At 41.8% G+C, this 27,688-nt stretch overlaps 4 protein-coding genes across 4 annotated transcripts; 2 read left to right on the top strand and 2 right to left on the bottom strand.

Moving 5' to 3' along the window:
- Nucleotides 1-318: 318 nt before the first annotated feature.
- Nucleotides 319-6,441, bottom strand: LOC135163941 (uncharacterized). The gene is made up of 5 exons (XM_064123847.1): nucleotides 5,202-6,441; nucleotides 3,631-5,126; nucleotides 2,965-3,582; nucleotides 1,250-1,981; nucleotides 319-1,191 (listed from the first exon to the last, which is right to left on the bottom strand). The coding sequence occupies exons 1-5, from the start codon at nucleotides 6,439-6,441 to the stop codon at nucleotides 319-321; spliced, it is 4,959 nt and encodes a 1,652-aa protein (XP_063979917.1).
- An 11,524-nt stretch (nucleotides 6,442-17,965) lies between these two features.
- LOC135163940 (uncharacterized) lies at nucleotides 17,966-19,133 on the top strand. The gene is made up of 3 exons (XM_064123846.1): nucleotides 17,966-18,249; nucleotides 18,294-18,351; nucleotides 18,396-19,133. Exons 1-3 carry the CDS (start codon nucleotides 17,966-17,968, stop codon nucleotides 19,131-19,133), a joined length of 1,080 nt encoding a protein of 359 aa, XP_063979916.1.
- A 646-nt stretch (nucleotides 19,134-19,779) lies between these two features.
- Nucleotides 19,780-22,890, top strand: LOC135163939 (uncharacterized). The gene is made up of 9 exons (XM_064123845.1): nucleotides 19,780-19,883; nucleotides 20,091-20,936; nucleotides 21,041-21,099; nucleotides 21,156-21,781; nucleotides 21,883-21,981; nucleotides 22,373-22,395; nucleotides 22,482-22,621; nucleotides 22,742-22,797; nucleotides 22,873-22,890. Exons 1-9 carry the CDS (start codon nucleotides 19,780-19,782, stop codon nucleotides 22,888-22,890), a joined length of 1,971 nt encoding a protein of 656 aa, XP_063979915.1.
- Nucleotides 22,887-27,634, bottom strand: LOC135163938 (uncharacterized). The gene is made up of 4 exons (XM_064123844.1): nucleotides 26,051-27,634; nucleotides 25,797-25,860; nucleotides 25,098-25,202; nucleotides 22,887-25,045 (listed from the first exon to the last, which is right to left on the bottom strand). Exons 1-4 carry the CDS (start codon nucleotides 27,632-27,634, stop codon nucleotides 22,887-22,889), a joined length of 3,912 nt encoding a protein of 1,303 aa, XP_063979914.1.
- Nucleotides 27,635-27,688: the final 54 nt, after the last annotated feature.

Here is a 27,688-nt window from a genome sequence, read left to right as displayed (position 1 = left end):
ACTTGGGAGAGTGGAAAAAAAAAGAAAGGCGAGGAAATTTGGAAAAAGGAAGGGGAAGGTTCGACATTCCGTTCAACGGAGGAGGTCCATGGGCCTGAGGGTGTTGATAGGTCAGGTAAACAGGGAACCATTTTGGACAGACAGAAATAAATCGGAAAGGTTTATTACTGGTCCGAAAATGATATAAAGGGAGTTGGGATCGTGCACTCAGACGAAAATGGGGAAATCCCAACACGACAACCCAATAATCATAAAAGCTTGAGATCAAACCTTTCCGCGACGGAACATACTCTCCTGTTACGAAGTATTGAGAAACAATTAAACATTTCTATTATCATCATGAGGTTCATAAAACAGGGGCGCGAGCTTTTTGACATTCCGATTGAATGTTCCTTTCGATGTTCTAACAGTGACGGTTCGGATGATACCGTCTTCCCTTGGATATACATGGACAACTCTACCTATAGCCCATTGTTGTGCGGGTAAGTGGTCCTCCTTGATGAGCACCATAGTGTCCTTCTTTATGAAATGCTCCCCGTTCATCCACTTTGACCTCAGGCTGAGCTCGCTTATATATTCGCGATGCCAGCGAGCCCAAAAATGCTGTTTCAGCTTCTGCACGTGTTGCCATGATGATAGTCGATTAGTTGGTATCTCTTGAAAGTTGGGACTGCGGAGACTTGTCAAGGAGTCGCCAATTAGAAAATGTCCCGGAGTCAGAGCAATCAAATCGTTGGGATCTGATGAGATTGGCGTGATTGGCCGTGAATGTAAAACTCCTTCGATCTCGATGACAAATGTATTGAAGGCTTCCAGGCTAAGGAGTTCATCGTTGATGATGCGTTTTAGATGGTATTTAAAAGATTTAACAGCAGCCTCCCAAAGACCTCCGAAATGAGGCAATTGTGGTGGTATAAAATGCCATTGAATCGATTTTGATGAGATGTAATTTTGAATTTTGTTTTCGTTCTCCGCCTTTTTCAAAAAGACATAGATTTGTCTGATTTTATTGTTTGCACCCACGAAGTTTGTTCCATTATCTGAATAGATATCTGTGCAAATGCCTCGCCTTAAGATGAAACGACGTAGGGCTGCGATGAACGTTTCGGTGGACAGGTCGCTAACAACTTCAAGATGTACTGCCTTGATGGCAAGACAGACGAAGACAGACAACCCAACTTTTAACTCGACCTGTGTTGCGCAATTTTTTCTCCTTGATAAAAAAGGGCCCACAGAAGTCGATTCCGACATGGGAGAAAGGGCGAGACTCAGTTGCACGAGCCCTCGGCAAACTCCCCATGACGTAGTCCACTGGAGGAGGGTTGTGTCGTATACACTTTACACAACTACGTACGAGATGACGAGTGACATTTCTTCCATCCAGAGGCCAAAATCGTCGACGAACCGCGTAAAGAGTTGTCTGTGACCCTGCGTGAAGATGCTCTATGTGCTCATTTCTGATGATGAGGTTTGTGATGTGATGACGTTTTGGTAGTATCAGAGGATGTCCTTGATCGAAGGAAACCGTTGCGTGTCTTAATCGACTACCGACTCGAAGAAGTCCTCTGGTATCCAGGAAAGGGCTGAGCTTACTGAATTTTGAAATTTCTGATAGTTGAGTGCGAGTCTTCTTATCTTGGCGTAGGGCTGTTATTACCGGGATAAAATTTTCTTGCTGCACCCAGTGAATGATGCCTTGAAGAGCATATTCAAGTTCCTCCACTGAAAAACGACCCGTGTTGTGATTTTTCATTCTCAAGCAGTAAGCGATGATTCGTTGAAGCTCTTTAATCGATGAAAACCACATGGGGACATTCCCCTGTCGAGTGATTTTCTCTTGAGTCCGATGAAAGGTGACCGGGCAGATTTGTGTAGGTACACTTATTTTAGCCTTCCTTTCTTCAAGCGCTGGTGATGAAAATTGGAGTTCCAATGTAGGCCAGGAGTGCTCCTCAGAGGACAACCATGGAGGTCCAGCTAGCTAAAGCGATGGTTTAATAAACTCTGCCGGTGACTGTCCCCTAGAAACTAAGTCTGCTGGATTCTCGTGGGTCCTCACGTGTTTCCAGTTGTTGACGTCGGTTTTTTCTTGATTATTTTTCCCACCGAAATTTCAGCCAATAGAATTGCACCATTTGTTGATATTTTGTATAGCCTACCTCGAATATCAGCGATTATTTTTCTCATCCAAATCTTGGCCAATAGGATTGCACCATTCGACGTTATTTTGTATAGTCAACACGGTATTTCAGCGGATATTCTTGAAAATTACACTGGAAATTTTGCATGTTGATATATATAAAAAAAAACAAATGTTGAAGTAACCCTCAATTGTATCTGACAGATTAAATGGCAATTCGTTGAAAATTATGTCTCATGGTGCAATTCTATCGGCCAAGATTTGGATGCAAAAAATAATCCCCCGAATACCACTCGAACTTCGAAATTATCTGATATTTCCCTCAAGGTTCCCTGCAAACAAATAAGCTCGTCAAGTTTTCCAGAAAAATCACTCGCGCTTCGCGCTCGTGATTTTTAAACTGGAAAACTTGACACGTTCATTTGTTTGCAACGAACCTATCGGGAAATATCCGATAATTTCGGAGCTCTTGTGGTATTACATGCGATAATTTTTTGATAATTTTGATAAACAAACAACACCTAACCAAATAAACCTCTTTTCATGTCATGGCACAATTCTCTTGGCCGAAATTTGGATAGGAAAAATAATCCCCTGAATACCACTCGAGCTTCAAAATTATAGAATATTTCCCTCTAGGTTCCCTGAATACAAATGAAGTCGTCAAGTTTTTCAGGAAAAATCACTCGTGCTTCGCACTCGTGATTTTTTAGCCTGAAAAACTTGACTCCTTCATTTGTTTGCAACGAATCTATCGGGAAATATTCGATAATTTTGAAGCACTTGTGGTATTATATGTGAATATTTGTGACCCGATTGCTCACAAATACTGGCAATTTATTTGGTGAAATGTGGAGCCAATGCAATACGACGGTTGAATCTGTCCAATAACAGACACGATCAATTTTGTGATGAATAGACTGTGTTACACTCTCGATAAGGCTGGTTAAAAGCAGAGCTCCACACAGTTCTAACCGTGGAATCGTTTGTTTTTTAAGTGGGGCGACACGAGATTTAGCACATAGGAGGCTGACATTGACGTTTCCGTCTTTGTCCTTCGATCTTAAGTAGACACAGGCTCCATATGCTATTTGGCTGGCGTCACAAAATCCGTGGATCTGCAACTCAATGGCTGCATTTATGCGAGCTCCCCGTGGGAAGTTGATAGTCTCCAGCAGTGGTAAACCTTCGTAAAACTTATTCCATTCCTCTTTGATATCCAGAGGTAAAGGAGTATCCCAATCGATTTTTAATTCCCAGAGTTTCTGAATAAACGTTTTAGCAACAATAACAACAGGTGCCAACAGCCCAAGGGGATCAAATAATCGTGCAGTTTCTGAGAGAACAAGCCTTTTTGTTGTTTGCGCACCAGCGGAAGGTTTTACGAAATATTTAATTGAGTCATCAGTAGAATTCCAAGAAAGTCCCAGGGTTTTCAATGTCTTAGAGTCTCCCAGTTAAAGATGACGATTGATATCATCAGGAAGGACTTCGTGAAGTAATGAAGGATCATTTGATGCCCATTGACGCAGCTTGAAGCCTCCCCGTTGGACTAGATTTTCAGTTTCCCGTTGGATGGCGATAGCTCCTTCCTTTGTGTCTGCTCCTGATATCAAATCATCCACATAGCAATCAGTCTTCAAGGCTCTGGCGCCTGCTGGGTACAGATGTCCATCATCATTGATCAGCTGGTGGATTGTTCTGATTGCTAGGTATGGCGCAGCTGATAGGCCAAACGTCACAGTGTTTAATTGGAAGGTCTTGATGGGTCCGTCGTCCGTTCGCCACAATATTCGTTGATACTTGCGATCTTGTGGATGTATGAGAACTTGTCGATACATTTTCTCTATATCAGCAGTCACAACGTAGCGATGTATACGAAAACGGACGAGGAGAGAGAATATGTCCTCCTGAATCGTGGGTCCGATATGTAATGTATCATTCAGCGATATTGCGGAGTTCGTTTTAGCGGATCCGTCAAAAACTACCCTAACCTTGGTGGTGAGGCTATCTTCCTTGAATACTGCGTGATGCGGCAGATAGTATCCATAGTGAATGAGCGAAAATGGGGAAACTTCGGCCATGTGCCCCAAGTCGAGGTACTCTTGAAGAACTGCATGATATTGATGAGCGAAGTCTGGATTTGATTTCAAGTTCCTTTCGCATGATTTCCAACGATGATACGCATGTGATCTCGATTCCCCAAGTTTTTCAATTTTGTCGTTAAATGGTAATGCGACAATATATCTTCCCGTACAATCGCGAGTCACGTGATCTTTATAGTGTTGTTCAGCTGCAGCGTCATTATTCTTGAGTCTCGTGGTGGACATAGGCTCTTCAATTTCCCAGAAACGTGATAAATCAAACTCTGGAGTTTTTATGGTTGTGAAATGGCATGAATGATTGTTAACAGGCCTTGAAGTCGGTGCTCCCCCTCCAACGACATATCCCAGGGCTGTTTCCAATAAATACAACTCTGGCTGATCCTCTGGAGACAATCGCATCTTCCTCATTCCCAACAGTCCAATGGTGCTTCCTGTCCCTATCAACATATCGACTGGTGCTGGACGATGAAAGTCTGGGTCCGCTAATTTCACATGCTTAGGTATTTTTATTTTATTTCTGTTGAGTGGCTGATCTGGTACTGAAGTCGAAATGCTGGGAATAATCAAAAAGGTCAATCTTCTTGTCTCGTTGTTAATTCGTGACTTTACCGTTGTGGTCACCAATTGTTGAGCACTTGTTGTTAAGTTGTGCAATCCTCCAATGGATGCTGAGAAATTTTTTCGAGGGAGTTCTAGAATAGTAGCTAGCCTTTCACTGATGAGATTTGTAGTGGAACAGGTGTCCAGTAGTGCACGACAATTGATAAATTCATTTTTGTTATTATTTACCCTTATTTTTGCAGTGACCATTAGCTCACACGTTGACGCATTGATGATGAGTGAAGTATGTCGAGAGGAAGTACTTGAAGATTGACCGCCCTCTAGTCAGGATGAATTATCAACGGTTGGTGAAGCTGTTGGGGATCCGCTGGAAGTTTCTCCGTTGCCCTCCTTACCCCTATGGAGGAGAGTGTTGTGTCCCTCTTGACATACAGAGCAATTGCGTAAATTACATTGCGTTACAGTGTGTCCTGGTGCAAGGCAATTGATACACAAGTTCCGTTTCTTCGCTTCTGTGTACCTTTGTTTTGGATCGAACGCTTTGAATTTGAGGCATCGCATGATGCTGTGATTTTCCTTGCACATGCCGCATTTCATTTCGTTGGTTGTTGTAGTAGTTAGGAATGTTTGTTTCTCGCGTCGATAGCGTGGGGATGGGCTTTCCTTCTCGTCAATTGGCCTGGAACATTTGGATCGTTTTTTCAAAAAGGTTAACAATTCTGTATATTTTGGTAATTCTCGTTGATCAGCTCTATGTAAATCCCAATGGCTAGCTGTGTATTGGGTGATTTTTGATAGGATCAGATGAACCAGCGGTATGTCCCAGCCTACGATCTTCTGGTCCAGATTTTTCAATTGCATCAAGTGTGAATTGAGGGTATCCACTAACTTGCCAAGTGATTGAGGTGTATCTCTCTGTGAGCGTGGATATTCGACGAGGCGTTGCCAATGGCTGAGAATAATTTTCTCTTTGTCTTCATATTTCTCCTTGAGAATTTCTAGTGCTGCTGCATAATTTGCATCTGTTGTTCTGAGTGACGCGATCGCTTCAGCAGCAGGCCCCTCCAAATGAGTTCGTAGGTGTTGTAACTTTTCCACTGGGGATATTTGTATATGGCTGTCAATTGTGGCCATGAAAGAATCGTAAAACATGGGCCATTTTTCGACTTTGCCATCAAATTTACCGAAGTCGAGCTTTGGCAGTCGTAAAATTAAACCTGATTGTTGGCCTGATGTCCCTGATCCTAGGGATTGATTTAAATTCTCTTGTAGAGTTGATGCAACTGGAGGCGTGTTAAGTCTCAAAAATTCTCCATGCACATCATCGTACATGGCCTGGATTTCGAAGCGTCTTGGTTGTTCCTCTTCATCTAGATCTTCGATTTGATCTTGAATATCTTCAAACGGCTCATACCGTCTCTCCAATCCATCCCATGCAGCTTGAAGTTTCTCAGGTATTCGCTCTTCTACACTGACCTTCTCATAAGTTTCTACGAAGGCTTGGAAATCTCTGATTGCTCCTTGGATATTTCCACGTCTCCTCCTAAGAGTAGAAAGTGGTGTGTTTTCGGTAGGCATGATTTCCTGGGTGGATGGGGCTGGTTTATTCTTCACTGGAGACCGTTTTACACTCATGGGATATATCAACCGATTATCGTTAAAAGTTGAAATTTGACAACGATAGGTCACCCTTGGTTAATTATTAAGTCGCAACGATATGCCACTGGAGTTTATTATTAAAACGATATGTTAAATTTGAGTAATTGAGCAGGTGCAACGATATGCCACTGGAGTCTATGTTTAACAACGATATGTTAATGTTTGAAATTTTAATGCACTTGTACTTTATTATTCACTCATTCACTATCCGGCTCGAAGGACCAAAAAATGTTCGCGCGTGGAAATATCGTAAATGATTCCAACCCGAACTGTTGGAATGGCGAAAAGTCAATGATGGAAAAAGACACAATTCACTATGTGAAAGAACTTATAAATTTAATTTGTCACAAGTTTACACATAATTAAACTAACTAATTCTTACTAAATACTTAGTGAACATGAAAAGGAAACGGAACTATGAAATAAAGTGTGCCAAGATATAAGGACACGCTCTTGATGAACGCGGAGATCGAAAGTACTGATCTTGTTGAAAATACAATGTTAACTGAACTTGGGAGAGTGGAAAAAAAAGAAAGGCGAGGAAATTTGGAAAAAGGAAGGGGAAGGTTCGACATTGCGTTCAACGGAGGAGGTCCATGGGCCTGAGGGTGTTGATAGGTCAGGTAAACAGGAAACCATTTTGGACAGACAGAAATAAATCCGAAAGGTTTATTACTGGTCCGAAAGTGATATAAAGGGAGTTCGGATCGTGCACTCAGACAAAAATGGGGAAACCCAACACGACAACCCAATAATCATAAAAGCTTGAGATTAAACCTTTCCGCGACGGAACAGGTGTCCTCCAGGTTTGACCTGGCCAAAAGTCCCTTCACCGGTTCATTTTCCGTGTTTTTATTGATGTTTCTTTTTTTGTGTATTCAGAAAGTGATAAATTAATGAAACAGAAAGGAAAGAATAGCTTTTGCTGTACTGCGTTGTGATGTGAAGGGTAGAGTGGGGTGTAGATTGTGTCATCCACCCGTTCGATATCCCGAAAGCACTTCCGTCGGAACATCTAATAGTTCCAGGTCGGCTCATAATGACTCAAAATTTCTCGTATTTTGTGAGATGACTTGGGGAGTTATTCCACTTAAATAGATTTGGATTTCGGGAATCGACTCAGCCATTCCCGAAATATGTGTAATTGCCGTTTTGCCGGTTAATTCCCCCCTTGGTAACATACCGTGGGTGGGCCCATTGTCTTACGCAAAGGGGATATACTAAAGTAGAGGCTGAGTTCTGGGGGTTTGAGTGACGCCCGGCACTACACGTTACCGACGCAGTTTCACCCCACGGGAAGCGAGGCGCCACGAATACTACTGGTGTGTGTCCATATCGGCCAAGCCGGTACCGCCTCAGTAGTAGTCCCACTGCTACAGGAACAAGTCGAGAGTGGAGATATAGTTTTTTGCGCCTTTGAAATGTTTTTTTAGGATTTCTCAGCCACAATATGCCTTTTTAGGTTTAGAAAAATTAATTCAAAAGATTTATTCTTTCCGGTAAGGAGAGAAATATTTTCACCTGCCCAATTAGTTAGGCATGTACCAAGAGCTAGATAAAATATTTCAATTGCTATGTTGGCACGCAGCCAGCGTATACAATTCGCATGCTGTGGACTCGAGTGCGATCCCAGCCTCCATCGTTTTTTTATTCTTTATTTATATTGTTTCATTTTTTTTCTATAAATGGTTAATCATTAAGCGAAATACCTCATGCGAATCATATCAAACGGTAATTCGATTGATGATTCACTATTTCTCAAAAAAAAAAATTACGTCACCTCACGTGAATGATGAATAGTGAGTGAGCGAGAGAGGGAGAAAGGGGGAAAGATATTTTTCTCTCGCTCATTGGCAATTTCACGACAGTCCTTTCAGGGGGGTAGGGCAGGGGGATTCGCGTTTTTCTTGGCTACTGGGCCTCCTAGAGCAAAAAGGGCCCGGAAAATCTTTTTTATTGTGAATTTAATTGACAACAAGTAAGGTATTTTGAAAAAATACTGTAAGCCTGTTGCATCATGAGAGAATTAATATTTAAACAATTATTTCTGGAATTCCAAGGAGGATGCCTGTGATTTTCGGAATTTTTCTAGTTAAAAAAGCTTTTTGAAAATTATCTTTTATTATTATTTTTTTTTTATCATTATTTGTAACGTGACATTTTCTATGGGGGTCGGAAAATGCCCATCACCTTCGCCCTACTTCCCCTTTATCTAATTAGACTCAAAAATTTAAATCAATGGGCGCCAGATACTTTTTAAGCCGGGAGTATCAAACCGGAATTTGGGCTGAACCTCAATCATTAAGTTCTAAAATACGCAAAAAAAACGAAACCGTAACTAAAATCTATATCTAAAAGAAAAAGAGAGACAATTAGATTTCGGGGAAAGGTAACGGTCCTCGGGTCCCTCAGTGTGCTAGGTTATGGGGAGAGGGGTGAGTTTCAGGTGGAACCAGAGGTATTGGCTACAAAATAAGGGATCTAGGAGGGGAAACATTAAAAAAAACGTCACGAGAATAGACAAATTACGTATGTTCTTCCAAATTTTCCGCCCTCCTAATTATCTACAAATAATATGCAAAACTTTACTAACATTAATTCTCTTCGACATTCCCTTTAATTTCTTTCAATTTTGGCCAGGATTAATAACCCTGGATAATCTTTAATAAATTCCCAATTACTATCAAAGCTTCGGGATATGTTGCTAAATACTTCGTCTAATTCCCTAAATACGTGTCCCTTAAAAATTCTCCTCCGAACAAGGTGCAAATAATCAACAAATCTTAGGGATTTTGCAGCGCATCTAATATAACGGGTGCGAGAGAGAGAGAGAGAGAGATAGAGAGCGAGAGAGACGGACGCGAAACCCACCACGCATGGGGGAGATTTTCGAAGGCCGGGAATCACGCTTCCGGAGATTCGCAAAAACGCCTAATCCGTAGAGGCGAACATCAAAAACTTTAGCCCATTAAATCGCGATATTCTAGTAGATGCTCCCAGTAAAATTTCAACAATTTCTAATCATTTCTGGCCGTACAGGATCACCGTAATCCTGTCGGAAACGCGAACATTCTTCAATGGGCCCACCCAAGGTGTTACACCAAGGGGGGAATTAACCGGTGAACCGGTGATGTAACATATCTCGAAAACGGCTGAGTGGATTTCCGAAATCCAACAGCCTATTTTAAGAGAATACTTCCCCGACCAATCTCACAAAATGTGAGAGATTTCGCATCATTACTGGCCGACCGGGAACCATTAGAAGTTCCGGCGGAATTTCGATCGGGAGATCGAACGGGGGGATGATGCAATCGCCACCCCGCTCTATCCTTCACACTACTACGCAATACCGCAACCATTATTTCATCCTTTCTTTTATTCACTCATTACGGTTTGGAATTCCCCAAAAAGAAACACTAATTAAATGCTCCAAAAGGATTTTTGGGCCAGGTAAAACCTGGAGAACAATCGTACCCTATTGACGGGTAAATTGTTGCAACTTTGAGAAATGATTGTTAACCCTGGTCGTAAACCACCCGGAAGTGGAATAAAGAAAACAATTAACTCATCCTTAAATCTAGGCGTCTACGCCTGCCTTTTCCCTTCATTTTGGACTCAACAAAACTTTCTTGTAAACGGGTTAAACTTTTCAACTTATCCCTTCGATTAACGGATCCCGACTGATCGATCACGTCGATGTGATCTGATGTGGACGGACCGGGAGGCTCCGCCCTATTTCCCGAGGTCCTCCCGAAATTTTCCGAGGGGCACCGCGTAGTATCACCCTCTCTACTCTAATTAGTCCCACCGTAGTCCTGATTCTCCCTTTTACCGACCGGGCTCTAGGGACGTGATTGCTCACTAGGGTTTCTGGGGTTTTGGTGCTTCCTGCGGGTTCGACTCTCCGGGATCTAAGGGGGTTAAATAAATGTATTCGTCGAAGGCAGGGGCTGTACCTGCTTCGAGCGACCTTCCACCAAAAAAAAAAAAAAAAAACTAACACGTAGACAATTAATCCCCCTCAAATCCGCTTTTTGGAGCGCCGGTATTTCAACCGGGCTTATTCAAATGCCCGTAGAATTAACGGAGGGTGAATCCCATACAAAACTACCGGATGACTCGTAATTTGGCCCTTCTTCGCGATAATTTTAATGGGCCCACAAAACTCATACTTGGGTCGGTAAAAGGCGAACAAATTCCTTAAGGGGTTACATGGGTTTCCTCGGGCAAAAAACGGCCTTTTTTCAATAATTTTTTTTGCATATAAAAAATGAAATATTTAGATGAAACTTTTTATTATTTAAAAGATACATATTTAATAAACATTTTGTGAAATTTTCAAAAAAAAATATCAAGATGGCGGCCATTACGATGCCATTTCCGGCAGTCCCTCGGAAAAAAGGTGCCTCCGCGTTGTCAGCAGAACTTCTTTCAGGATTATCTGAAATGAAAGGAAAAAATTCGAGTTTTAGTAAAGACAACAAACTAGGTATTGGACGAAGGAAAAAGAAAAAGAAAATTCGATTTTTGGCAGACATTTTTATAAAAAAATGTAAATTTTCATGAAAATTTCCCGAAATTTTTTTATTTTTAAATAGTTGTAATTAAAAAAAACAATCCTTCGTTCAAGACCTTGTAAATGATATCTCGAAGACTTGTGTAAAATTTCATTAAGATCGGTTGAGTAGTTCGCGAGAAATCTTGACAACCGACTTTGAAAATATAGTTTTGAGAAAAACGCGTTTAAAGTTTTGGAGACAATAAAAATGGGAAAAAAAATCTTTTTTTCAACTTACATTGAAACGTCGATTCCTGGGCCATAAAGTAGAGAATCTGCTGCAGCTGCAATGTCCAGGGCATCCTTTTGATCCTGTCGATGACGAACCCTGGCTTATCTGGGCTCTAGACGTGGCTCTCCTTAGCACTCATTATCTACAATAAGGGGCAGAATTATTTCAACTAATAGGCCGTTGATTACTTTGATTTTGAGGTTAACTAAATGCCTATTTTTCTATATTCATAACAATAAAATAATGATAATAAACAATAAAATTATTCGTAACAATAAAATAATTTCGTGTATAACAACATAACTTACCTAAAACTCTGTGAATAATGTGGCAATGGATGTATTGTACACGTGCACGTTTGTGTGGAAACGCTAAAAATTGTGAAAATGGCGGACTAAACAATTTAATGGGGTTCCCGAATGACTCCACACGAGTCTTTTCACAACACAATGAGTCAGTCTTGTTTGTTTTTCCAATTTTTAGTTTTATTAATTTACAAGTGATTGAACAGACAAATGTTTTATGCCGGCGATGTAGAGGATGAACGCAGAACAAACGAACGTTCACCTTGAAGTCCTCAACACCACTGAATACATGTGCTACCCCCACTCCACACCAACGTATACACTCCCCGGGTCCGGCCGCTTACTTGCGTGTCCTTAAGAGTCGTTGGCATCGCAACTACAATAAATCGTGCATGCGAACCGACATTTTTAACTTATATTTAGAATGCAAGTACAATGAATAGTCTCTACGCGAAAAAATAAGCCAAGGAAATTTCTCGGAATTTCCATCTACTTCATACTCTCCATGATTTAGTCAGGATCCGTATGAAGCAGGGAAATGATGTACTCTTTCTTCTGAATTGTCAACGCCATGCACTTATATTTGACCTGATTGAGTGATAAGAATCCACTGATATTAGACCACTTCTTAAGTTGAAAAACTCCAATTTGTTGTGAAGGACACCCAATACATCCCTCATTCCTTCTTCTCTGGACCCCTCGATGAAAATATTCTTCCGATTTTCTACACGACTAAAATATTTTTCTTTTATCCATAAACTCGTGATGCTGAATAAATGTCGATCAATCAATTGTACTATATTATTTGGTTCATTAGTACGTAAAACAAAATTATGAAAAGTGACAGACTCCAGTGAAACGAACTGTTCTCCATTTTTTAGGATCTTTTCAGTTATTTTCTTCCTCTTCACATCTCGAATCAGTTCACGTTTCTTTATCTTGATATTTTCACCAGATTCAAGAGCATTTAGTCGATTGATAATTTGGGGTAAAGGTTAGGCTCTGCTACTGACATAATTTTTCAGTTTTCCAATGTAATCTTCTCCCCAAAATGCTGAGTATTCATACAAAGAAGTTCGAAAATACTCAGCATCATCAGGTACGTGTAATAAATTATGAAATGTCATCGTCTGGGAATCATCCCCATAATAAAGTGGCAGGATTTCAAAAAAATTTATCAATAATTTTCTGGTTAATTTTAGATGGTTCACGACCCATACATTGTTGCAGAGGATACGACATGACACGTAAAGTAACAAAAAGTGCTGATACCTTTCTTCATCAAGGACATATTTGAGTATCACCCCACCTACATACAGTAATAGAAATGCATATTGAGTAGCCTTCCAATGAGAAATATCTTCTGCATCGAAATTCTTTCGTTGAAACTCTGTAGGTATGAACGGCGTCACGGAATCCATCAATTCCTAAAAAACACGTACTTGAGCTGTCGTTAATCTGTATGGATTTTTCTCCCTATTCACCCACTTTTCACCCCGGATTTTCATCGCATTTAAGAACAAACAATGCATGATATCTATGGGGACCTGCCTGACTGCATCGAACCCAGGAATGCTTATTAGAGGTGATACGAGTGATTCTTTGGTTATTGGATCCATCAAGTGATGTTCAGATTGAACTTGGGTATTAAAGGTGTCTTTTGTGCGTAAGGAACATTTAGTTTTTGGATGAATTCTCTTTTTATTCCGAGTTTGACCTTCAGTCGTACATCGTTCACACCCATCGAAAGCAGTCGCACCTTTGATACATTTTAAAAATGCTCTAGCTGCACTGTCAGCGATCATAGCTGCTATTTTGAAGTTATATTTTTTACCATCAATATTTATTCCCTCAGTAATCAGTTTTCTCAATTCTTCCACACAAAATCATTCAAGTACCGCGGCACATGTTTGGGCTTGGATTTTCCATAAAAGAGTGCTACCACAAATGGAGTTGTCAGATACTGAGGGTGTGCAATTTTGGCTGAAATTGGCCACATTTGACCCTTTGACTGATGATAAACTCTCATTCCATCTACGTGTACCACAACACTAATTGTTTCTTCTGTGTATTGTGACGTATGTTACACCCCTTGCGGGAAGATGCAATAATACGGAGCCTTCGGCGACCAACCGCAATCCACAAAGTTGAGCGCCAGTATCTTTTCTAGTTCAAAACGCACAAAAACGATCTGTGGGGTTGAGCAGGTGATTGAATAAGATTCACGCCAGTGCGGTGGTCGAATATTTTATTTCCTCTTCGAAGATACAACGAATGGTATGTTTGAGGTAGACCGGGGAGTAGTGTCTCCGACGAAGGTAGAGGAATGACTGTGTAGAAATCGGGAAGAGTGTGGGCTTATAAAGGAAAAGTGTAGGAAAGGGAACGCCTTGGGATCTCTGATCTAGGGTTCGGAATGCGCCGGTTCTGGGGAGTTCCCCAGTCTCTAAATAATGGTTTATTGCTTGTAAATGACCAGGGTTTGGGGTGTTCCCCAAACTGATGATGGTCGAGTGGGTAATTAGCCTCCGAGGGTCAGGTCCGGGGCTAGACTCGGTTGGGGAATTTCCCATCGAGTTGATGGGGTGTCCTGGCGACACTGTCACCACAGATCGAAAGCCAAAACTCAATTAGATTCCAAAACTTCGGAACAGCTCCCGATAGCTCAGCATTCCCACCGCGGAGGCGGCTGGGTCCAAAATACTGTTCCGGAAAATTGTCTGGACGGGCTGGACTCGGATCCGAAATAACAACGCCACATTAACAAGGAATCACTTATTTAATCAAATTCTTAAATCCTCTCTCTCATTATCCAGTAGCCAACATTCTCGGTATTAAAAGAAACTATCACAAATAAATTAATGACCTTGATACACATTTACAATTAATCAGTTTACCGCTTAAAATTGATCAGTCAAAACAATATAAAATCTATCAGTCGCACTCGTCTCAGCGACGTCCAAAATAAAATAGATATCAGTCACGCAAATTAAAATATTAGTCAAAGACATTACAATAGGACACCGAAATATATTACAATAAGAAACCGAGAAACTTGAGTTCACTGATACACAATAATATTCGTGACCGAGCAAGGAATTTGGGGATTATCCGGCGATAAGTGAAATTGTCTCGAGCGACCAATACAAAGCCGTGACCTTCAACGGTAATTAAGCAACGAAACCACAAATTCACTCGAGCGTCGTTACACGCTACAATTTCACTTTCCGCGGTAATTTATCATGAGCCATTCCCCGACTTAAAAATATTATAATTTACTGAACAAATTTGAAATGTCCGACATGAGAGAAATGCGAGTTAAATACTATCCGAAACGAGAGTTCCGTAGTTGCACTAGGGTCACTGATTTTCATTAATAAATTTTACAAAATAATTGAATTAAACTACAAAATAACAACGAATGCCACGGTTGGGGCTAAATTTTAAACTCTCCACCGAGCCAGGGAGAAGCCGACAGCAAATTGAACTCCCTCACTAATGGCCTTACAACGCCTGACGCAAAGCGTCTAAAATTAAAAAGTAAAAATCCAAAAATGGTTGAACAAAAATCACCATTGAATACGAGTAAGTTCCACGCTCACCGTCTCCTCCACTTCAAATCCAAAGCTCCAGGATGACCGGGGGAGGATTAGCCGTCCAACTCTCCGCGTGGCCTCTCAGCTTCCACAATTAACACGCGGTGACAGAGACACACAATTTTCCTGCCACACTCGCTGTCGTCCAAACTGGAAGTGACCCGTCACCGTGCTTTCCCGCAGGTGACGATTCCTTATCGATACTAGCCGGCTCCCCATTGGTCGGTTCTCTGCATCGGTAAGCAACCGATACTCTAATTGGGTCACTCAACTCGGACCTCTGAACCCTGACCGACTGAGAATCCAAATCCGTTCTCAATAAAACGCAATGGACATGCAAATCTCGTTGCTCCAGCCTGCTGTCGAATCCCAAGCATCCTGAACAATTTTTCGAGGTCTTCCCCATAATTACTGGACCCCTAGCCCACGTCCAGAATTTCCAAAGATCGTCACTTGACTCATCTTCCGCTCTGAGACCCCCCCACTACCACGGTAGAGTCCAGAACTTTCCACCCGTCAGCTAGCCACATCCTCCCAACGGCTGCCCCAGAACAGGAGCGCGGCAACTACTCGACAATTCAAAACTGCGTTTCCAGCTGCTCGCGCCTTCAGCCCGGTCTACATCCTCCAACAGGTCTCCATAGCCACCAACTCCTCTCCAACGGTGGACGGAGACGGGAGGGCTCGACGAAATAATAAAAAAAACAAACAGTCCAAAATAATCAAAACAAAAGAACATAAACGGATAACTCTCGTCTCGCCCTGGACGACATAATTTCACCGTCTAACGGTCGAATCAAAATAAGACGTTACAGTATATATCTGGAACAATTTGTTTCTGCAGGCCATTCTCAATGCCAAGGTAAACATAATCACCAATTTCATTTTTGTGAGTGAGTAGATTTTTCGTTTTTAATTTATGTTTGAAGCCCAGCAACTTGTGAGCAGTCTGTGGTAGATCGGTAAAGCCCACACTCCTCCATATTTGTAACATTTGAGTTACAGCTTTCAACTTTATGGATCCAATATTATTCACAGCCCATTGACGTATCATCTGCTCCAAATGACAGGGTTCAGGAAATGGTGCGTTCTGCTCTCGAACCACAGTTGGTTCCTGCGACAGGGAGATCAGTGTAGAAACATAAAACGAAGTAGAAAGCTAAGCGATGATCACGGATCTTTTACTGGTGGATACTTTATTTGTATTTTGAAATGTACGAAAAAAATTTTTTTTTTCGTATTTTACATTTGTAACATATATTTTTTTAAAGTCAAAGCAGTCCCCAACAAAAAAAGGTAGTTCACTGGTCAAGGTGATAGCGGCTGTTCATGTTGTCTGAGATTAAAAAAATCGAATGGATTATTATTCAGTAGATCTGCGGCTATCGTCCCTTCCAAATATAATCAATTTCATTGAAAAAAAAAATATATCGAACTGGAAAAAAAAAATTACGAAAATCTTATTCTTTTTCGCTAAAAATCGTTTAAAAAAAATATGAAAATATTTTCGAAAATAAAAATTTCTGGTAGGGACGATAACTATAAAGGAGTAGAAAAACATATGTAAATTTTAAAGCAATCGGTTGAATACTTTTTCTTGTAGGACCATGACCGTTTCAGAAAATGATGATTCGAGAAAAACGCGTTTAAAGGTTAAAGCCTGATAGACAATCGCTTACGACACGTCGGCGACTATGAGCTGTAACTTATCAAATACTATGAATTTCGGTCTGAATTTTTCACAGCATGTGTTCAATAGGTTTTACTGTCAAAATATTAAAAAAAAATCGATTTTTCGAAGTGATCACATGAGAGTAACCTCTTAAATTGAATTATGTTAAAAATGATTACGTTGACCTTTTGAATGGATATGTTGATTCAGATTGGGGTGGTAGCAATGGCACTGATAGGACAAGTACGACAGGTTATTTGTTTAAATTATTTGAACGATGCACGATCTGCCGGAACACCAAGCATCAAGCCTCGGTGGCTGGTTCATCTACAGAGGCCGAGCTGTAATGGAAGCCTTGTGGCTAAAATTGTAAGCAAATAGTATTAATATACTTGTATCGGAGCCTATTATAACTTATAAAGACAATACTGTTTGTATCTGTATTGCAAACAATCCCACTAATTATAAACGATCTAAACACATTGATATTAAATATCATGTTTCTAGGGAACAAGTAGAGAAAAATGTAATAAAATTGAAATTCATTGCTACAGGTCATCAACTGGCAGATGTACTGACGAAACCATTGTCAGCTGTGAAATTCCTGGAGTTCAGAACAGGAATGGGTCTAGGATAACGACGTTGCAGCATTATAACTGTTTGTTTAATAGTGTGATAAGAGATGGACGGTCTGGATAGGTTTTCTGGGTTTTCCTAAATCCCTTGCAACGAATGTTGGGCCGTTTTTTGTATTCCCAGTGAGATAGCGCGAGGATGGTCTGCCTTAAGTAAAATAGTGATTAAGATGAAACATAAAAACTCAGTTGAGACCGCTAGGAGGTGCGCGAGCGATCAGACGTGTGAACGAGTAGTGCGGAAGAAAAAAGCAAACTAGTACGAAAAAAAAGAGAAAAAAAAGGTGAAAAGTGGGTGGAAAAGGAAGTGAGAGTGGGGACGACAGGTGAGAAGATAAAAAAACGCGGTGAAGTAAGTGAGAGGGGGGCAAAAAGAAGAAAAAGCGTGAGGGACCGGGAAGGGGGAGGGCTGAAAAAACCGTTGGGACAGGGACGAAAGTGGGGGAAGGGGAAGTCGTCGAGAAGGAACAGAGAGAGAGAGGCAGGGACCGGGAAGGAAAGGATGGAGAGAGAGATGGAAGAGAGAACAGGAGACAGGATGAAAAGGAGGGGAAGGCCAAGGAAAGGAGAGAAAAAAACAAGGGAAAAGCAAGTGGGGAAGAGTGACGAAGGGCTGGAAAAATATTGGATGGGCACGGAAACGGAGGAGGCAAACAAGGTGGAAAAAAGTGAAAGTGAACAAAAGGGAAATGAACAGAGGGAAATAAAGGACGATCGGGAGGGGGGTGGAAGAGGGGTTCAGGACGAACAATCGACTGGAGAGAACGCCACAAGGAAAGGGAAGAGGTGAGCCGGAGGAGTCGGTAAAGAAAAGTGCATCGGTAACGAAGAAAGCGGAGCAAAGGAGAGAAGGAACAGAAGATAAGGAAGAAACGACACAAGCAGAAGGTAAGAAGATAGAGCAGAGATAAGAAGGGAATCGAAGCATACAGAAAGGGTGGGAAGTGACAGAAGGGGTCAAAGAGGAGGGGATAAGTAAAGATGAGGGAACAGGGAGGGAAAAAGAGGAGACGAAAGGAATAAAAGTGACAGAAAGAGAAAATAACAAGAGGAAGATACGGGATGACGAACCAGGGAGGGAAAATGAAACAACAAAGGGGAGAGAAGCGGAGAAAACAGAAGGACTGGAGGAAAAGAAGGAGGAAAGAATGAGGGACGTGGAGGCAATAATAAGGGAAATGAGGGAAAGTGGAGAGAAAAAATGCAAATGTGAAATCGGGGAAAGGGAGAGGAGAGAAAATAGAGAAATGAAAAAAAAGTTAGAAGCAATGGAATACATACTGGAAAAGAGGGAGGAGCAGAGAGAGAAGTTACGAGAAGAGGTAGAATACCGGAGGAAAAGAGAGCGTGAAAGGGAGGAAAGAGAGAAGGAGAGGAAAGAGGAGGAAAGAAGGAGAAGAGAAAGACGAAAGGAAGAAATGACAGAAAGGGACGAAAGGGAAGAAGCCGCGAGGGAAAAAGGGGGGCGAGGGGGGACAACGAACAGTGGTAACAGAGGGAGGGAGGAGGGGCAGGGGACGAAGGATAAGGAGGAACAGCAGAAAGAGGAGAAAGGAGGATGGCCTCAGGGAGAGAGGAGGGAGAAGGAGGAAGAGGGGAGAAGAGGCGGAAAGGGGGACGGGAGGGAAGATAAGGAGGAGAGAGGGAGCGCACCAGGAAGGAAAGGATGAAGAAAGAAAAGAGGGGGAGAAATGACTACGAAAGAAAGGAGGGGGGAGGGGGAGGAGAACGAGAGCAGATATACAGGAAGGAAAATAGGGACAGCGCCGGCAGCACTGACAGAAGCGGAATGAAAGGAAGAATTAGAAGAAAGGAGAGGAAGAAGAAAAAATATAAAGATAAAGGGATTAACATTAGTAACAAGGAGAAAAAAGGAGGAGCTGGAAAAATTTTTCAGGAAGGAAGTGGGGGTGGAAGCCAGAATAGAGAAAATGAGCAGGATGGAAGAGGAGGGGTGGCTGGTGAGATTGGACGAGTTGGAGGACAAAAAGGCAATAATGAGAGAGAGAAGAGGACTGACAGAAAAGGGGTGGGAGGTATATATTACAGATGATCTGACGGAAAGGCGGCGGAAGGTGAAAGGATGGCTGGAGGAGCAGGCGGGGAAATGGAGGGAGAGAAACTGGCCGGCCTGGACGGCATATAATAGTATATGTGTGGACGGCTCGTGGCTAGAATGAGATGAGAGAGAGGGGGAACTAAGGCAGAGAGAGGAAAGAGGAAGAGAGAGGGAGGGAAAACCCTTTTAAAAAATGGGCTAGGGACAGGAGGGAGATTCCCGAAGTACTCAAAATTACACACTGGAACGTAGAAAATATGGGGAATATAGGGAAGAACGAGGAATGGTGGAGAGAAATGGACGTAGTTGCATTTCAGAAGACGCATCAAGTGGAGAAGGGAATGGAGAAAATAATAGAGAGGTTGAATAGAGATTTTTAGTGGTTCGGGAAAGGAGCGGTAAGGGAGAAAGCACGAGGAAAGGCAAGCGGAGGACACCTGATGGGGGTGAGGAAATCACTAGAGGCAGAATGGAAAGTAAAAGAGTGGGAATATGGGCTAAGGCTGAAAATAAGGGAAAGAAAGACGGATAGGCGATATGCGATAATAAGCATATATAATAATAATAGGAAAAATGTAAACAAAGTGCTGAGGAGGCTGGGGGAAGTATTAGAGGAAAGGGAAGAGGAACAGGAAAGGATAATTATAATGGGAGATTTTAACGCAAGGATTGGAGAAATGCAGGGAGTGGCAGAAGGAGGAATGGAACAAATAGGCGAGTTCAAAGAAAGAAGATCGCAGGACAAGACGACAAGGAATGAGGGGAAAAGGTTAATAAGCTGGTGTGAGGAACAGGCATTATTAATACAGAATGGGAGAGGCAAAGGAGACGAGGAGGGGGCAATCACGTTCATAGGGGAAGGAGCGGGGCTGGGACGTATGCTAGACTACGTAATGGTAAAACTGGAAGGAGGGGAGAGCCCTGAATGGTTCAGGGAAATAGTGATAGGGGAACAGGAGGGCTCGGATCACTTACCAATAAATTTCAAAGTGGAATGGGGGCAAAGGAGCAAAGGAGGGGGAGAGAGAAGGAAGGTAGAAAAAAGACTCAAATGGAAAGAGGCAAGAAGGGAGGAGTTCATAAAGAAATGGCAAGAAGAATGGAAGGAAGAAGAGGGGTGGGCGGAGGAAGAGGTGAGAGGCAGATGGGAGAGTCTAGTCGAAAGCACGATAGGAGCAGCAATAAAAACGGGAAGGACAACGGGAGGAGCAGGCAGAGAGAGAGCGCCGTGGGATAATGGGGAGTACACGGAGGAGAGAAGAACAATGTTTAAGAAATTAAGAAGATACAGAAAGGAAAGAAACTGGAAGAACAAGTGGGAATATAACCAGGCAAAAAAGAAACTAAAGGAAGTAAGAGGAAGGCTGTCTAGGGAGTGGATAGAGGGGGAGCGAAGGGAGGTAAGGGATGGAAAGTAAGACGATGGCGGATTGGTGGAAGGCGATGAATTGGTTTAGACAATCGACAAAAAAGACAACAAACAACATAACGGAGGAGGAATAGTTGAGACATTTGAAGGAACTACTGGAAGCAGAACAGGGGACAGAAGAAGAGGAAGGAGAACAGGCGAGGGGGGAGTAAAAGCAATCCGGGGAGGAAGGGGACAGAGAAAAAAAGAAAGAAGAGTGTGCAGGAGCAGAACGGGCAGAGGAAGAAAATGCGGGAGAGGAGGAGGAGGAGTTGGATAAAGAAATATCGGAGGAGGAAATAAGAAAGGAAATTAACAGGCCGAAGAGGGGGAAAGCGGCAGGGGAGGACGGAATAACGCCGGAGTTCTCGAAGAACCTGTCGGAGGACGGGAAAAAAGAAACAATATGGACAATCAAGGAACTGTGGACAAGGGAGCAAATGATAGACAGATGGAGAGCAGCGACAATTTTCCCAATCCACAAAACAGGAGAGGAAGACGATGCGGCGAACTATCGGGGAGTATCACTGCCAGACATTGGATACAAAATAATGGCGGAGATAATGGCACAAAGATTAGGAAGGTGGTTAGAGGAGATGGGGAAGCTGTCAGAGGCACAGGCAGGATTTAGAGCAAACAGAAGCACAATGGAACAGGTATTCGTGCTAGATGAAATAAGAGGAAGCAGGCTGAAGAGAAAAAAGGGGAAACTATATGTGGCATTCGTAGATTTCAAGGCGGCATTCGATAAAGTGGATAGGACGAAATTGTGGGAGAATATGGCGAAAATGGGAATAAAAGGGAAATTCCTGAGAATGACAAAAAAGATATACGAAGAGACACGGAACAAGGTTATAACAGGAAGGGGGTAAGGCAAGGATGCCCACTGAGCCCGGTATTATTTAATATATTTTGTTCGGGGTACTTGCCGCGATGGTCTGAATGATTCTAGTCACACGATTGGATAATCATTGGACCCTTCTCTGAGATTGTACGTCTCAGGTATATCAATGATACGGCAAGGTGTCTCCCAAACTGCTGCAAACGGATAGTGAGCCGAAAGCAGGAAGTGTTTTTTTTTATTAAAATTTTGACAACTTGAAATAACCGAAACGCGATTTTATTTTTCTGATTTTAATTTATTCATACAATGGTGATGAGTTTACAATTTAAAGGAAACTGCATATATCACAAAAAAAAAACGGATATTAGTATATAAAACAAAAAAGAGAGAACAAGTCTAAAGGTCTTGTCTCGACGGAGTCTTAACGAGTAACTAACTCTCAATCTATCTTAAAAACTATCACCCTAGAGTATAAGAGAGTAAGGGGAGAGAATGGTCTTTTCGAACAGAGAGGGGAGAGAAAATTTTATTGATTTGTTGACGGAACTAAAAGCATTTTGAGTCTTTTATTGAGGGAATAATAAAGGTAAAAATTCAGAAAGGGAAGAGTTTTGGCATAAGGTAATTTCTACCTGAAACCCAAAAAATAAAACAAATTATGACCGTTAGTAACTGCTAAGTGCAAAATGAAATTTAAGGGATTTTAGTAATCCCCAACACATTAAGGAAAACCTGAGAACTATAAAAGGTCGTCTGAATTTTATATATATAATGTTCACGACCGAACATGCTCCCCTTTTCGAGAAATTCATAATTGATCGAAACATTGACCAAGAAATTAAACTAGGTTATAATTATTAATAGTAAAATATGCATCACGTGACAATACAAAACAAATATGAAGTTCACCTAAATGTCTATCTTTAACACACAGAATTAATCACTTAGAGTCTGTAAAAAAAAAAAGAACCTTCACATAATCTCAGTCCTTTGATGGCCCTTCAAGATGATCGCAAAGAAGTGGTGAAAGTTTTTTGATATTTCTATCATATTCACCCTTTTCGGTTTTCACTCTTACGACTCGAATGATTCCATCAGTGCCTGGATACACCTTAATAACTCGACCCAGACACCATTGTCGGGGGGGGTAAATTGTCTTCACGGATGATCACTAGTGAGCCTTCCTTGATGTTGTGACTCCCTTGGTCCCATTTGTGTCTGATATTTTGCTCATTAATATATTCCTTGTGCCACCGTTGCCAGAACTCCTGCTGTTTCTTCTGGATGAATTCCCATGTAGATAAGCGGTTGGGTGGTACATCCTTGACATCAGGTTCTGGTAAACTCATTAGAGAATCGCCAGTAAGGAAATTGCCGGGGGTTAAGGCTATTAAATCATTAGGATCGGTGGAAATAGGAGTAAGGGGACGGGAGTTCAATATTGCCTCGATCTCGATCACTAACGTATTAAATTGCTCAAGGGTCACTAAATCATCACAAATTCTCTTCAAATGATGCTTGAAGGATTTTACACCAGCCTCCCAAAGTCCTCCAAAGTGAGGAGAAAGGGGAGGAGTGAAACGCCAGGTGATTCCCTTATCAGTAAGATGGGCATGAATTTTGTCGTTGTGATCTGTTGTCTGTAGAAATGAATATAACTCTTTTATATCATTATGGGCTCCAACGAAATTAGTACCATTATCTGAATGAATGCAGTTGGGTTTGCCACGTCGAGCGATGAATCTTTTCAGAGCAGCAATAAATCCTTCAGTGGTCAGGTCAGTGACTACCTCCAAATGTACTGCCTTGACGACTAAGCACACAAAAACAGCGACCCATACCTTTACTCGATTCCTATTGCGATGTTTTTTCTCCTTAACATAAAAAGGTCCGCAATAATCAACTTCAACGTTGCGAAAGGGTTTAGCCTCTGTCACTCTGATTCTTGGAATATTACCCATGATGTAATCTGACTTAGGAGGGTTTGCCTTGATGCAGATAGTACAGTTATTAATGACCTTTCGTACTTGTTGACGTCCGTCTACCAACCAGTATTTTCTGCGAAGAGCGTATAGTGTCGATTGGGCTCCAGCGTGATGATTTGAAGCATGTTCCTCCCTTATGAGTAGAGTGCTGATATGATGACCTTTGGGAATTAAAACCGGATGTTTTTGATCATAAGGAATCGAAGCATTTTTTAAACGTCCTCCGACACGTATAAATCCATTCTCATGTAAGAAAGGGTTGAGGATTCTCAGTCGGTGATTACGAGAAAGTAGTCCCGTTTTATTTAGCTCCTTGATTTCTCCCGAAAAAGCAGACTCTTGTGTACTTCGAATGATACGATCATTGGCAGCCTTCAATTCGTCGACGGAAAGTGGACCTTTTAATTTATTTTTAAATCTTAATCCCAGAGCAAATAATTTTCTTAAAAATTTGATTGAAGAAAATCTGCAAATGTAGGACGTTTCCGCTTCTTTCTTAGATTTTTTGTCTTCTGTTTTATTCTGGGGGATTGTGAGAAGACATTGAGCCTTTCGCATTTCAGGGACTTCAGGTAAAACTGTTAATTCACTAATCGGCCAATTATTTCCGTCTTCAGAGAGCCATGTTGGACCACTTTTCCAATTGGAATCTTGCATAAATTCCTGAGGAAATAAGCCTCGTGAAATATGATCTGCTGGATTATCTTGCGTCCGCACGTGTCTCCACTCTGCATCCTTTGTTTTTTCTTGAATACCAGCGACTCGATTTGCAACAAACACTAGAAGTTTATGGGGAGAAGTGTTGATCCAATGAAGTGTGATTGTCGAGTCAGACCACAGTATAATGCGACTGATTTGATGATTGATGGCTTTTTTTACTGCCACGTATAAATCTGCCAAAAGTAATGCTGCGCATAATTCTAAACGGGGTAAGGATGGTGAATTTATGGGTGCAACACGAGCCTTGGAGCACAGGAGACGTGTCTGGATATTTCCTTGGATGTCAATGGATCTTAAGTCTATGCAAGCACCATAACCCTTCATGCTTGCATCGCAGAAACCATGAATCTGAATTTCCTGGGCTTCAGGAATGATTACCTTTCGATGAAATGATAAATTATTCAATTCAGTCAATTGATGAGCATAATCTTTCCATTCAGTCAATATGCTTAAGGGAATGGAATCATCCCATCCCAACTTTTCGATCCATAAGACGTGCAATATCATTCGTCCTTTAATTATCACTGGACCAAGGAATCCGAGAGGATCAAAGATTTTTGAGACCTCTGAAAGCATTGTTCGTTTGGTCACCTTTGACCTTAAAGAAATCGGCTTTACTGTATACAGGGTGTCCCAGAATTGCACGTCCAAACTTTAAACTTAAGTTGGGGGTGAAATTCTGGATCGACAAGTCCTTAGCGACTTTTTGTTCAGATGCACCCTCTTCGAGTTATTGAGGGTTGAAGTTGGATGAATCAGGGGCGTGGAATACCCAGTCGCACGTCGGTGAGAAAAACATGCGAGTGTAGTGGTGTCCCCACCATACCGTACTACTCCCTTGTGGCGGCAGAAAGAGATGACTGGCGGCGGCGGGTAAGAGGAAGGGGAGGGAAATAAAAAAAATGAACACCCGCCCGCTACATAATAGTAGATTATGACATGAGGACGATAGGTGGAGGATTGTGAGAAGTGTGAAGTTTGCAGCACGAGGCGTGACAAGTCGCAGTCGAGGCGAGCCGGAGGCTTCGCCCCCCCCCCCCCAGCGAAAAACAGAAATAGACTTAATTAAAAAAAAATTATTCTTTAGAAAAATACATAAACAATATCAAGTAAAGAAAACGAATCTTAACGTTTTGCTGAGGTTCTATTGTCCATGGTTGTGTTCATCGAAAGAAGAAATCATACGATTGCAAAATTTATTCACCAAAAAACATTTTATAATTTGTATCAATTTAATTTTATAAAATTTTATAATATTAAAGCATTATTAATCTTTTAGTATTTCGATTTTTTTTATTTCCCTCCCCTTCCTCTTACCCGCCGCCGCCAGTCGTTTCTTTCTGCCGCCGCAGGGGAGTAGTACGGTATGGTGGGGACACCACTACACTCGCATGTTTTTCTCACCGACGTGCGACTGGGTATTCCACGCCCCTGATTCATCCAACTTCAACCCTCAATAACTTGAAGAGGGTGCATCTGATCAAAAAGTCGCTAAGGACTTGTCGATCCAGAATTTCACCCCCAACTTAAGTTTAAAGTTTGGACGTGCAATTCTGGGACACCCTGTATACAATTGCATCTTGAGATGAGTCCCAATGGAGGCCTAATGTTTTAATCGTGGAATCAGTGGAAGTGTTGAGCTGTAAATTCACACTCCCCTCTGGTAGTCCTTCCAGAAGTCTTGTATCATTAGAGGCCCATTGTCGTAGATTGAGTTGACCTTTTTTCAGCAACGCGGATATTTCATCACGTAATTTCAACGCTTCCTCGAATGAATTGGTGCCTGTCAAAAGATGATCAACATATAGATCTCGCTTGATGATTTTGGCAGCTTCTGGAAAATGATGGCCTTCGTCATCCGCTAATTGATGCAAACAACGAATGGCTAGATATGGGGCTGCAGATAATCCAAAGGTGACAGTGTTCAAGTGGAATAGTCTTTCTTCACCGTTTTTATCATACCACCAAATTCTCTGGTATTTGCGGTCCTCATCTCGGACCCAAAACTGGCGATACATTTTTTCTATGTCTCCAGTTAAAACGTATTGGTGAGTGAGAAAACGAGTCAAGAGGGAAAAAATGTCCTCTTGAATAGTGGGCCCAGTCATCAAGGTTTCATTGAGAGAAAGATGGTTCTCCTCCTTGGCTGACCCATCGAATACCACCCTTACCTTTGTCGTGAGGCTGGTGGCCTTTATGACGGCGTGATGAGGCAGGTAGAAGCCTTTTTCTTCTTGGGGTTCGGCTTCAGCTGGTGACATATGCCCTAGGTTGATATATTCTTCCAAAACAGCTGAATATTGTTTTTCCAATTCTGGATTACGTTTAAACCTTCGTAACAGGGCCTTGAAGCGATTCCTGGCTAGTTCCTTAGAATTTCCCAATTGATCTTCCTTTCCGTTGAAAGGTAAAGCGACCACATAGCGCCCAGTTGCATCTCGAGTTACATGTTGTTGGAAGTGGGCTTCACAAGCGTGTTCTTCTTTTGACCAATGTTTTGCCATGTGAATGTCGTCCATTTCCCAAAAGTTTTTTAGCTCTTTTTCGACTGTAGTGACGTATGAGGTTATAGGAAATTTTTTATGTGGAGGGCCGTTGGAGAGAGTACTTCCGCCGATTATCCATCCCAGACGAGTCTCTTCCAAAATTATGTCAGGATCATTCGGACCGTTCAATTTAATTTGTCCTTGACAGATAAGTGCGAGTGTAGTGCCGACGCTCAACAGCATATCCACTGGCGCAGGTTGATCAAAAGTGGGATCTGCCAAGTGGAGATGCTTCGGAATGTTCAGATCATTGCGATTAATAGGTTGAAGAGGGAACAAATTACCAATTTTAGGAACAGTGAGAAAATTGAGTGATTTGGAATAGCCATTCACTCTAGAATTTATTGTCGCTGTTACTACGTGATTTGTTGAAGATTGGGAGTTGGTCATGGCTTCTATGGAAATTTCTAGTTTTTCTGACGGTAATTTTAATTTCCTTGCCATACTCTCAGTCATAAAATTAGAGCTTGACCCAGTATCCAGAATTGTCCGACAACGAATGGATTTTTTGGTGTTGTCTAATACGTTTATAACTGCAGTAACGATGGCTTCCCTGTGCGGCATAGAGGCGACGAGTGCGGTTACTGCAGGTAAGTCCGAGGTGACCATTGGTTCTGGTCATGCCGATGATATCTTGGGTTGTAAATCTGCTTCAGTCAAATG

This window comes from Diachasmimorpha longicaudata, chromosome 6, assembly GCF_034640455.1.
Source record: "Diachasmimorpha longicaudata isolate KC_UGA_2023 chromosome 6, iyDiaLong2, whole genome shotgun sequence".
Lineage (NCBI taxonomy): Eukaryota > Metazoa > Arthropoda > Insecta > Hymenoptera > Braconidae > Diachasmimorpha > Diachasmimorpha longicaudata.
Note: the sequence above shows the minus strand (reverse complement) of the source record. Positions and strands in the feature narration are given on the sequence as shown.